The sequence below is a fragment of the Nyctereutes procyonoides genome, unplaced genomic scaffold, assembly GCF_905146905.1.
Source record: "Nyctereutes procyonoides isolate TBG_1078 unplaced genomic scaffold, NYPRO_anot_genome, whole genome shotgun sequence".
In the NCBI taxonomy this organism is placed as follows: domain Eukaryota; kingdom Metazoa; phylum Chordata; class Mammalia; order Carnivora; family Canidae; genus Nyctereutes; species Nyctereutes procyonoides.
This window is the reverse complement of record NW_026575025.1, coordinates 9,256,726-9,268,778: the sequence shown is the minus strand read 5'-3', so window position 1 is coordinate 9,268,778 and position 12,053 is coordinate 9,256,726. Positions and strand designations below refer to the sequence as shown.

Sequence of the window (12,053 nt, the reverse complement as noted above, 5' to 3'; positions counted from 1 at the left end):
CTTCCGGGTCCACAAGTCTGGCCAACCAGACCCTGGGCAAAGGCTGAGACACCTGAGGGCTGGGCTCACGGGACCACACCCAGCTGGCTAGGAGGTGCTGGGACGGTGGATGGCAGCACCGAGCTGGATCTCGCTCCTGTTGGAAGACCATCCTCTCCCCTTGGCTCTGCTTCTCAGGTGCTGGAGAAAAGAAGCAGCAGTGCCCCCTCTCCTCTGAGAAGTCAGGACGTGTTCAGAACCTTCCAGGGTTGACTGGGAGGTTAAGATTTTCGAAAATTAAGACACGTGAGCGCCTGCTTATATGAACTGACATTTCCACCCTGCCAGGCATTGACTGCCAATCCAGAGAAAGAACCCTCTAGGCCCGGGCTGGCGACAGTGCCCTCCAGCTGTGGAGGCGGCTAAAGCTCCAGGCTGCCCCCTGGTGGCACCACGTGTAGGAGGGTAGGGCTCACAGCTACTGGAGCTTAAGCCTTTTCAAGACTCAGAACTGTGAAGGCCGAGGGCTGGAGGAGGGCAGGGTCCCAGCCCAAGTCAATGGACAGTAGGAGCCAGGCCAGGCCAGGTTCAGTGGCCCTGTCTCCCACCACTGCATTGCCCCTCTCCCCTCCTCGATCTCCTCTTTTCCAATTTCTTCCTGGCTCAGCAGAAGCACCACACTCAGAAAGATTAAGAGGTGAGAGAACAACTCCAAATTATCTTTTATTTATACAAAAAGGGCATATTTAGCAAAAGACACTGACTGAAAAAAGAGTCGCTATGGCCCAGGAGACAAGGCAGGGAGGTGACAGGCCTAGGGAGGCCTTGCTAGGGGAGGAGTCTAGGAAAGGTGGTGACAAGTCCTGGGTAAGTGCTGAGTGGTGGGGGCCACAGAAAGGAGCAAGCTCCAGTTGGATCAACACTGTTGGCAGGTCATGGGCGGGACTCACAGTGACCTCGCTGCTAACTCTTGAAAGAGTCCCAGTCAAGTGCTGTCGGCTGGAGTGAGAGCCGCCCCCTGGTTCCTGGAGGGCACCCACCAAGGGACACAGGACAGGAAGCCCAGGTTGGGAAGTGCAACTCGGGGTGAAGGCCAGGGAGAAGCAGGTGCTCTGCAGTGGCCAGGAAAGGTCCAGACTCGGCGGTGGAATTGCGTCCTGTTACGTGCGGGCGTTCCGCTCTGTCTCTGCCAGGCACTCTCTGACTAGGGCCCGGGCATGGATGATGCCTGAGGTGGGAATGGGCAAGTAACATGCAGCGACCCTGCAGGGTCCACCCTCATCCTCCAGAGGAAGACCCTCCTTCCCCACCCCCTTTCCTTCCAGTGAAAGGGAGGAGGATGATAAAGGGCCTGATGAGATGAACGATTTGGCTAATCCTCAAATTTGTCCTTTTGAAAGACAAATGCCCTGGTCCTTCCCCCAAAACGGACTCAATTTCAATTCAATTCAAAACACCTCCCTGGAAAGTGACACCCACCCTTGTTTAGGCTTGGGTCACGCGGCCTCCAGATGTCCTTCCTTTGCTAAGGAAGGATTGTCCAGTGTTAGTCTCCTGAGCAGGGAGGGTGGAAGCCTCACTTACCTCTCTTCAGGCGCTCCATGGCGCTCTTGCTGCCAGCATAGGTGGGCCGGATCTCTTTACCCATCTCCTCTATGACCGACAGCAGGTCCGTGTAGGTGCTCTGGGAGCCCTGGGCGCCAGGTGGCTTCATTGCCTATGTCAAAAGAGGACAGGGCCATGAGCTCAGGGCCCGCGGGGACCTGCAGTCCCCGTCCGTAGGCAATCCCTCACCCCACTCACCTGTACATAGCCCATGGAGGGCGGCCCAAAGTCGTTAAACAGGGGCCTGAAAGGGGCAGCGGCTCCCGGCACTGAGCCCGACGGCGATGGGACACTTCCGGCTGCAACATGCGCGAGTAATAGGTCAGCGCGGGGCCGGGACCCCGCCTCCCAGCGTTCCAAGCCCCCGACCGGATTCGCCCGATTCCCTCCAAAGGGACACTTCGCTCCAGGCGCTCAACTTCAGCGACAAACCCCTCCCCCTGCGCTCCACCAACTAGCCCTTACGTGACCACGCCCACTTCACAGGCCAGCAAACTGAGGCTCAGAGAGGGGAGGCAGCAGGCCCAGTGTTGCAGAACTCGGGCCGTGTTCTCGAGACCTCGACCACCCGGGCAGGCGAGCAGGGGTAGAGTCGGATCCTCACCTGTGGGGACCGGGGTGCCGGGCCCAGGGGTGCTGGAGCCGGGGGTGCTGCTGGGGGCGGGGGCGATGGGTTTGTAGGACATCCCCAACTCTTGGGTGCGGCGGACGCCGGCCGGCCGCTCCTCCGGGGTTGGCTGCTCGGCCGCTCAGCCGCGCTCTGATTGGTAAACCGGCCGCACGCCCCTGGTAAATAGAGCTCAGGCCGGAAGGGCGGGCGGGCACGAACGCTCTCTCACTCCCGATTGGTGTGCGCGGATGTCACTCGGGCCTCCTCATTGGCAGAGATCGGCCCCAACAGGCCGCAACCGCTGCTGATTGGTCTCCGCCTTTCGGACCTCGCACCTGTCTGCTCCGGATTGGGCGGTAGCTGAAGCCCTACGCAATTGGCGAGTTCGGGGTCTGGGCCGGCGCGCTCTCAATCCGATTAGTCCCAAGGCCCGAGAGGCGGGGCCTTGGAAGCCGGGACCCGGGTCCGGTCGGCCGCGTTTTGCGCTGAGGGGTCTTCCCGGCGCGGGTGCCGCCTTCACGCTTCACTGGCGCTGCTCTGCACGTCAGCTTCGCACCGCCTGCTCTCGGTCCGGTTGGGGCTGCTATCACTGCCGGCGCCAGCACCGAGCGCGCCTTTCCACTGCACTGAATGCCGGAGGACGCAGGGCTTTGACGTACGGAGCCCTGCGTCTCACCCCGTGCGCTTTTACGTCACCTTTCGCCGGCTCCACAACCTTCCCCCGGTCTGCGCATGCGCCCTCCTAAAGCTTTCGTTTGTTCCTATGGCAACGGGTCCTCATCGACGCTGCCTCCGCGCCTCTCGGGTTTGCCTCGTCCTCTGGTCTAAGCTCGTGTTAGGTCCGAGGGCGGCCTCAAAGACCCCTCAGCCAGTCCTCCCAGACTCCAAACCTGGGCCTCCTACTGACAACAGCAGGATCATCTCGCCTTCGTTGAATTCTCGCCTCACGCCGGGCCCTGTACCAAACCGATCTTGGGTGAGAGCACCGAGTGGAGCGAGGCTGATGGTTCGAATCTCACCCCACCGCACCAGCGATTTCCCCTTGGGCAAGTTACCCTAGTATGTTTGGGTTTCCCCATCGTTAAGATGCGGACGTTAGTAATAACTGTCTTACAGGGTTGTGTGGATAAATGAATATTCATAAGGAGCTTGTTTCATTGTCCTCTTTCCATTTCTGCATCCAGACCCCTCCCCTCAAATTTCATTCCTCACCACCCTAGATCTTAGACTTTCCTCCAAACACTAACCCTTTCTCTTGGGCTACTTCGCCTCAAAACTATTCTGGCCTTGTGTATTCTTCATGCCCCAGGTCTGTAGATTTTCCTCCTCTCCGGGACATTCATTCATTCGTTCATTCATCCACCAGGCATTTTCTGACTCCATCCTCCATCCTCCATCCTTGTGCGGGACACTGATGATATGGAAACGAACTGGCCGTGGCTTCTCTCCTCAAGGAGCTCCTGGTCTCAAGGAGAGACAGACAGGAAAGCAAAGGCACACAGCACAATAAGACAATGTGGAGACTGGTATACAGGATGCATTGGAACTTAGAGGAAGGAGCCTGCTTGGTGACATCACAGGAGTCTTTCCAGAGGAGGCAGCTTTCAATTGGTGAATGAACAAACTGTGATATATCCGTATAAGGGACTATTTATTCAGCAATAAAAGGAAATCATCTATCTAGCTCTGAAAAGAAACAGGTAGGCATATTTCTAAGTGAAAGAAGCCAGTCTGAAAAAGCTATGCGCTGTATGGTTCCAATTGTATGACATTCTGGAAAAGACAAACTCATACATGAGGTAAACAGATTACTGGGTGCCGGGGGTGGTGAGGGGTAGAGTTAAATGAGTGACATCGGGGATTTTTTTTTTTTTTAAAGCAGTGAAGTTATTTTGTATGGTAGGATTGAGACAGCCTCACTAAAGGGGTGGGGGAGTAAGGTGCTAATCTGGAAATGGGCGGAGTCTGTAAATGAATGTAAAGGAGCTGCAGGTAAGCATCAACTTTAGTTGATGAAGCGGTTTTCTGTGGCAGTATGGGTTAACAATTGTGAAGCCACAGCACATGTACACTAGAATTGACAGTTAAGTCAGGATGGATTTCTTATTGTTGGAATAAGTAGTGACAGGTAAGCATGTGGAGGAGGCTAACACGATCCAGGTTGGAACTGGAGATATCAGTATGAACTCATGTTTAGCTCAATGTAGATACAATTGGTTACATAGAGAAATTATATAAAGACTGCATATACACAGATTAGTGTACATGGGTATCTCCTCTGTCTGCTGAGAGGGCCTAGAAACAACTTAGCACCCAGATCTTGGTTTCTAATAGCATTCTCCAATAAAGTGAACCAGAGTTCCTTGGAGAAATGGCTAATTCTAAGACTGGTGTAGGAAATATACAAGATGATCTTGGAACAACAACAACAACAAAAAAAAAAAAAGCCAAAACCTCACAAAACCCCAAACCCACCACATCCCAAAATCCCAAACCCCAAATGCTAACATGATGGGTATATACCAAAGGGATACAGGAGCCAGCTGAAAGGGCTGCCAGTGGCCAAAGCTGGAGCAATTTGAACAAAATTTTAAAAAGAATAGGATTATAACTTGCATAAAATAAATATCTATGAGCCTATACTGATATATATATATATATGTATATCATTTATACATATAAATGGTTGAGTAAATAAAGGTGGAGATATTATATATTGATATGTAATGTCTAGGATGTAATTATATGTATGTAAGTAGATGTAATTATATAACATATATATCATATATATATATATATATATATATATATATATATATATAAATGGTTGAGTAAACAAATAAAGGGAGAGAAGAGACAAATCTATGTAGAAGAATTCCAAGTAGGGATCCCTGGGTGGCGCAGCGGTTTGGCACCTGCCTTTGGCCCAGGGCGTGATCCTGGAGACCCCGGATCGAATCCTGCGTCAGGCTCCCTGCATGGAGCCTGCTTCTCCCTCTGCCTGTGTCTCTGACTCTCTCTCTCTCTCTCTGACTATCATAAATAAATAAAAATTAAAAAAAAAAAGATAATGTTTAAAAAAAAAAAAAAAGAATTCCAAGTAGTTTATGTAGATATGCCTTTAATCAGGTGGATTTTAACCCCCACCCCTTAAGTGTGGGGGTACATAGTGACTTTCTTCCAGAGAGTGTAGTACATAATGGGAGAAAGAAAAAAGAGTACTTTTCTAGTATAGAAATTTTTTTTTAAAGATTTTATTTATTTATTCATGAGAGAGAGAGAGAGAGAGAGGCAGAGACACAGGCAGAGGGAGAAGCAGGCTCCACACAGGGAGCCCCACGTGGGACTCAATCCTGGGTCTCCAGGATCACACCCTCGGCTGAAGGTGGTGCTAAACCGCTGAGCCACCCAGGCTGCCCACTAGTATAGAAATTTAGACAAACATTACCTCCAGCCAGGTGATCAAGGTCAACATCCATAGTGATGTCATGTTGATAGTATGTACCCTTGATAATAATGGATGAGAAGGGCACTTTACCTCTGTGGTCTTCCTCCTGCAAACCCATAACCCTAGATTAATCATGAGAGAAACATCAGACAAATCCCAATTTAGGGACTTTTTATAAAATATCTGACCAGTCCTTAAAACTGCCATGATCCTAAGAAAGCAAGAGAAGTCTGAGAAACTGTCAAAACTGAGAGGAGTCTGAGGAGACATGATGCCTAATGTCTTGTGGTATCCTGGATGGCATTCTGGAACAGCAGAAGGATAATCAGGGAAAAAATTATGGAATCTGCATAAAATATCGACGTTAGTTAATAACTATGTCAGTGTTAGTTCATTAATTGTGGCACATGTACCAATTCTAATGTGAGATATTGACAGACTGTGATGGTTAGTTTTAAGGGTCAACTTGCCTGGGTCATAAGGCCCAGATATTTGGTCAAACATGATTTTGGGTGTGTCTGTGAGGGTGTCTCTGGATGTGGTTAACATCCATTGAATTGGTAGATGGGGTAAAGCAGATGGCCCTTCCCCTGGTGAGTGGGCCTTATCCAATCAATTGAAGACCCAAATGGAACAGAAAGGCTGAGTAAGAGGGAACCTGGCCTACCTGACGGTTGAGCTAGGACATCAGTCCTCCACCCTCAGACTAGAACTGACACCATCAACTTTCCTGGTTCTCAGGCCTTTGGGCTTGGACTGGAACTGAACCACTAGTTCTCCTGTGTCTCCACCTTGCTGATTGCAAATCATGGAACTACTCAGCACCTGTAATCACCTGAGCCAATTCCTTACAATAAATGCCTTTACACACACATCCACACACCCACATACACACATACACAGAGGCATCTATTGGTTCTGTTTCTCTGGAGAACCTTGGCCAACACACAGGAGAAACTGGCCGTAGTAGTGTATACAAGAGCTTTTGTACTATCTTCAAAATAATTCTGTAAGCTGAGAACTATTTTAAATAAAATAAGTGTATGTAATATCCTTTTGTGGGTGATCGTTACCTGGGCACACAAACATGTAAAGCTCATTTTGCTGTACACTTAAGGTTATACACCTTATTGAATGCTATAGTCGATAGTCATAACTATTTAAAGTGGACTTAATGTAAATCCGACTTTCTGGTTTCTTTTGGGAAATCAGAAGCTCTCATAGCTCTGGCCTGCTCCACCTGGCAACAGCCAATGGGGTTGGGTGATAGGTGCCCCCTTTAAACAGAGAAAGGGCTCTGAGCTCAGCACAGTCTCTACCTCCTTACTCTTCCTTCCTGGCTGGTCCCTGTTGTCACAGTTATCTGGTTGGGACCTTTTGGGCCAGCAGCCTTTTTGGGGTAGGAGGGCATGTATGAGATTTGGAGAACAGTAGGCACTTTTTGTGCTAGCAGATACATGGCAACCAGCTGAGACTATCCCACCTCATCACCTCCTGTCCCCACCCCAGCCCCAGAGCCTGCCAGGTGGGGAGGCAAGGGGCAGTAGGAGGCAGGCCCTGAGCAGGGTTCTGGTCTTCCTCTGACACACATCCATCACTACCCCTGGCCCCTGCAGAGGGGACAGACATCTCAGGCAGCCATGCCATCTGTGCTAGCTGGTAGAGGGTGGTGGGAGGGAGGATGGACCACAGCTCCCAGAGAAGAGCTGCCAGATTGGCAGGAGAGATCACGTAATTGAGTATTAGGATTAATTGGGATCTGCTAGGCAAGTGAGTGGTGCTGAGGCTGCTGCAGCCAACCCTGGCACCTTGGTGTCCAGACTTTGGGCTGGGCCAGACACCAGTGACTGCCTACCTTCTCGGTCCCAAGGCCATCTTGTTGGTGGCAGTGATGGTGAAGCCCAGGCAGGAGCTCTGAAAGTTCCCACCCCTTCTTGACCAGGAGGTTAGGGCTTGTGTCCTCACTCCCAGCAGGTCGGAACAGCCTTGGGCCAGGCAGTGTTCTACAGAGCAGCTGTTTGCTGCAGCTAGGAGAGCCTGAGGCCTGGGTCGCCTTGACTCCAAGGCCCCCTTTCCTGTTAGCACTGTGACTTTAGAATACTGGGGCTAGGGTGTAAGTCCCACCTCTACTTCATCCTCATTGTGTGTGACTCTATGCCAGCCTTCATCCTCCCAGAACCTTCTGATGCCGGGAGAAAGGGCTGGATTAATCTGGGGGTGATGGGGGTCATGGCCAGTTCCTGAACAGCAGTGTGACACAACGCAAGTCACATTTTAGGAAGAAGAATCTGGCAGCACATGCCAGGCATGTGTAACCATGGGCCTGGCAGGAGCCTTTTTTACAGGGTGAGGGGCATCCCAGCTCTGGAACATTTCCTGACACTTGCTCTGGGATAATCTCAGAATCCAGAAAGGGCTCCTGCCCACCTGGAGTTCACAGTTGATGGGTCTTGCAGCCCAGGACTTAACTTTTGGGGGCCAAATACTGGGTGCTCCGGGGTAAACAAGTGAGAGGCAAAAGCCATCTCCCCAGGCTCCAAGATACTTTATTGTTAGACAGGGATGGGGATGGGTTGGTGAGGAAGTGGGGCTGGGGGGTGAGGGCAGGCTGGGGTGTCGCACACAGGTGGGGTAGGAAGGAGAATGGGAGAGTCATTTGGAGGCCGTGGGCTTCCTGGAACACACTGACAGGCAGTCGCTGTAGTCCCAAGTCCTGTCTGCTGCCAAGTCCTGAGCTTCTGTGCAGGCTCAACGTGACATCATCCGCACAAACTCTGCCAGGACAAAGCCAAGGTTGCAGGTCTGCTCTCTGGAGCCCAGTAGTGGTGAGACTGATATACGGGCCTTAAGGTGAGAGGGAGTGTGGTCCAGGGCAGGGCCTGCAAGGGAGTCTTCTGGATCTGGTAGGGAATAGGCCTTTGGGCTAAGAAGAGGGGCTTTGTTTTATGGAAAACAAAACAAAAAACACAACAAAAAAAACCTTGGAGCTGAACCTATTTTCCTCTGCTTTGGCTGCTAGGAAGCTCACAATTTTGGGGCCTACTTTGGAGAATTTCTACATACTCATCTTCCTTGGCTTCCTATTATTATTTAACCCTTGTTTTCCCCCTGTGGGAATACAGCACACAGGAAGAAGTGGGTTTCCGTCAGACTGTCTGGCTTCACGTCTTGGCTCCATCCACATCTTTTGCTAAGTACTCACACTTTCCTAAGAATTGACTTTCTTGTCCTGCTCACGGGGAGAGGACATGGGGTCTGGCACACAGTGATAATGCTCCTTTTCTGTCAAAAACCAGCCAGGGTGTGTGGCCCGAAGCACAGAGGGTGGTAAGTGGTACCTTCAAAGTCCACCAGGCCATCCCCATTGAGGTCAATGTCATGGAGGATCTCGTCCACCTCCCGCTGGCTGAGGCGCTCCCCCAGCAGGACCTTGAGGGCTGCCCGCAGCTCCGCCAAGCTGATGCAGCCATCACCATTGGTGTCAAACTGTGGTGGCATTGGTCGTGGCATTGAGTGTCCGACCCAGTCATTCATTCACTCAGCCCCCACTCACAGCAGACCCGAGGCCTCCGTCCGCCCTCCAGCCCCAGGGGCCGCACCTCCCGAAAGGCGTCCCGGAGCTCCCTGACGCCAATCATGTCTGCTGTCTCTGCCAGCAGCTTGGGGCCCATGAGCTCCACGAAGTCTTCAAAGTCCACCTTTCCGCCACCTGGAGGCCAGGCCCGTCAGAGACCCCTGCCCAGCCCTCCTATGCCCACCTCTCCTGGCCTCTCCCTCTCCCTTGCCCCACTGAATGGGCCCATCTCCCTCATGCGGCCCCACAGGCTGGATCATCTGTGTTTTCTGGTGGCTTTTCTTAATTTTCCTGAAGAGTTTGGGTTTCAGTCCTGGCTCAAATGACCTGGCTCTGTGACCTTAGCCAAGTCACTTAAGCTTTCAGAGACTCAGTTTTCTAAACTGAAAAATGGGGATCGTGATCCTTGCCCTGCCCACCCTGTAGGGGATGGTGCCCTGAGAATGACCAGGGCCCCGGGCTCCGGGAGCCAATGTGGGGAGGCCCCTGTGTTCCCTGGGCTGCCCAGCTGCTCAAGCCATGGCCATGGCCTCTGGAGAACTGGGCGTGGGGCAAGTCTGAGGCACATACTGATCTGCTGTGAAATCTCGATGAGCTCCATCTCGGTGGGCATGTAACCCAGCGTCCGCATGCAGGCGCCCAGCTCCCGGTAGCCGATGTAGCCGTCCCGGTCCCGGTCAAACTCCTGGAAGGCGACCTGCAGCTCTGCCGGGCAGGGCGGGGTCAGTTCCTCCTACACATGTCCCTGGACCAGCACACCCTTCTCACCTTGGTCTGCTCACTTCCTCCTTGTAAGCATCAGTTTCTTTTTGCTATTACAGGGTCTTAGCACATGCTATTTAATTCATTCTTTCAACAAATATTTAAGGAGCATCTACTGTGTGCTAAGCTCTGCTCTAGGTACTGGGGGTATGGCAGCAAGGGAGGGAGGGAAAGAAAGGAAACAGTTCCTATCCTCAAGGAGCTCACGTTCTGGAACTCTACCCTCTTCTAGTCTTTATGTCACCTACTCAAGAAAGCCTTCCCTCTCCATTTGGTCCCCTCCAGCCCATCTGTTCATTTCTTTGAGAGCACTTAGCAGCATTTGTACTCATAGTTGACTCATTGACATCTGTTTCCAGAGGACATGGGCCCCATCTGTCCAGTTTGCTGCATTCCCCAGTTCTCTCCACACAGGGCTAGGCACATGGCGGGCACCCGGGAGGTGTTTGCTGAATGACCAGATATAAAAGCGGCCCTCAACCTGCCTGGCAATGAGATCTGGGGACTGACAGTTGGGGGTCCGGTCAGCCCCTCCCTGTCCAGTGTGGTCTCCATCTCCTCCATCTCCTGCAACCGCCTCCTTGACTCTAGTTCCTCCTGGGGACCAGCTGAGGCCACACCCAGTGCCCCCACCCTGTGTGCCCCACCCTCTGCCCACCCCTTTGGAGACACCAGTCTTTTCCAAAACCCTTTACCTTCAATCTCCTCTGGCCGCAGCTCCCGGTCCTGGGGGCACAGAGAGGTTAAGAAGTCCCTGGACCACCCAGGTATCTGTACCCTATCCTCTGTTCTTTGAGGGTTCCCCACTCAGCACCCCCAACACGATGGACAGGGCCTGTGTCTGGCTGACACTGCTCAGACATGCTCCAACCATTGCTGCTGACTGGCCTGGTGTCTTGGCCCCCCCCTTCCCTGCCCCCACTCTCTCCTGGGGCTCAGAGCTCAATTTGCCAGATGTGGATCTGGGGTTGGGCAGACCCTCAGACTTGGCCCTGGGGACCTCAGTGTCACTCTGTCTCTCTTGTTGTCCCTCTGTCCCTCTCCTGGAGGCCCTGGCACCTCCCTGCCCACCCCCTTGTGGTTGTCTCTGAGGTTTTCTGGGTCTCTTTCTGTCCTCTCTTCTGTCTTTCCTGGCATGTCTCCCTGGGTCTCCCCACTGATCTTGTTTCTGTTTCTCCACTTCTCTTTGCCCCACCCCCTGGATCTGGGTGCCTTTGCTCCAAAGACCCCACTCTATCCTCTCCCCCCTACTCAGGGAGAGGCAGAGAGGAGGCAAAGCCTGGGGCAGCCATACATACGAGCTGGGTGGCGGCGATGCTGGGCCGCAGGAAGATGCAGGCCGGCCCCACTAGGCTGCTGAGCACTGAGTAACCCTGGATGCCTGGCCCTGGGCCCCCCTGCTCCTCAGGCTGGGAGCCACCTGGTGGGAGAGCTGGGCCTGGGGGCTCCCTGGGGCCATGGTGGGAGCCTCCTGGTGGGGAGCTGGGCCACTGCCAGTGGTCCTGCAGCAGAGCCAGCCATGAGCTGGGGGTAGTGGCCCCTCCACCCTCATTTACCAGCCTCTTCCGTCTTTGGAACCTGGCATGGGACAGTGGGAGCTCTCACCCATCAACACTCTAGGCTGGGATGGTCCATCCCCTTACTGTTTAATTGGGCAAACCGAGCCCACCCACCCCCGCAAAGGAAGGGACTGGGTTAAGGTCACTCAGAAAGCCAGTGGCAGAATGGGACCTTGAGCTCAGCTCTCAGCAGCAGGCACAGGCAGCTGGAGCGCAGCTGGGGGGCCTGATGAGCTTGGCAGGAAAGGCCCAGTGGTCCATGGAAGGGGCTAGAGTATGGGGCCCTTCCCAGACTCTTGATCTTGATTGGTCTAGGGCAGTGGGAACCTACCCCTCCATCCCCCTGAGGCTGCTCCGTCTCTAATCTAGTCCAGCCCTCACAGAGGGCTCTGCCCACCCCACCTGACCCTTCCAGGCTACAGCCCAGCCTCCTGGCCTTGGCTTCTCCCCCTTTCCTACCGTAGGCCTCCGGTGCCGAGGCCGCTTGGCACAGTTTCCCATGGGCTCCTGAACCAT

The 12,053-nt window shown here is 53.2% G+C and overlaps 2 protein-coding genes across 2 annotated transcripts; both read right to left on the bottom strand.

Moving 5' to 3' along the window:
• Positions 1 to 689: 689 nt before the first annotated feature.
• On the bottom strand, positions 690 to 2,800 carry CDK2AP2 (cyclin dependent kinase 2 associated protein 2). The gene is made up of 4 exons (XM_055308651.1): positions 2,189 to 2,800; positions 1,783 to 1,883; positions 1,564 to 1,696; positions 690 to 1,207 (listed from the first exon to the last, which is right to left on the bottom strand). Exons 1-4 carry the CDS (start codon positions 2,268 to 2,270, stop codon positions 1,140 to 1,142), a joined length of 384 nt encoding a protein of 127 aa, XP_055164626.1. The 5' UTR covers positions 2,271 to 2,800; the 3' UTR covers positions 690 to 1,139.
• Positions 2,801 to 8,390: 5,590 nt separating this feature from the next.
• Positions 8,391 to 12,053, bottom strand: CABP2 (calcium binding protein 2). The gene is made up of 7 exons (XM_055315152.1): positions 11,997 to 12,053; positions 11,277 to 11,480; positions 10,674 to 10,704; positions 9,787 to 9,921; positions 9,242 to 9,351; positions 8,981 to 9,128; positions 8,391 to 8,416 (listed from the first exon to the last, which is right to left on the bottom strand). Exons 1-7 carry the CDS (start codon positions 12,051 to 12,053, stop codon positions 8,391 to 8,393), a joined length of 711 nt encoding a protein of 236 aa, XP_055171127.1.

Excerpts from the sequence above, each read along its gene's own strand:
- CABP2 (XM_055315152.1), bottom strand. The coding sequence starts at position 12,053 with ATGGTTCAGGAGCCCATGGGAAACTGTGCCAAGCGGCCTCGGCACCGG. Across the intron at positions 10,705-11,276 it reads GCATCGCCGCCACCCAGCTC|GACCGGGAGCTGCGGCCAGA; the intron begins GTATGTATGGCT and ends CTGTGCCCCCAG. Across the intron at positions 9,129-9,241 it reads TCCGGGACGCCTTTCGGGAG|TTTGACACCAATGGTGATGG; the intron begins GTGCGGCCCCTG and ends ATGCCACCACAG.
- CDK2AP2 (XM_055308651.1), bottom strand. The coding sequence starts at position 2,270 with ATGTCCTACAAACCCATCGCCCCCGCCCCCAGCAGCACCCCCGGCTCC. Across the intron at positions 1,884-2,188 it reads CGGCACCCCGGTCCCCACAG|CCGGAAGTGTCCCATCGCCG; the intron begins GTGAGGATCCGA and ends CGCATGTTGCAG. Across the intron at positions 1,208-1,563 it reads CATGGAGCGCCTGAAGAGAG|GCATCATCCATGCCCGGGCC; the intron begins GTAAGTGAGGCT and ends TTCCCACCTCAG.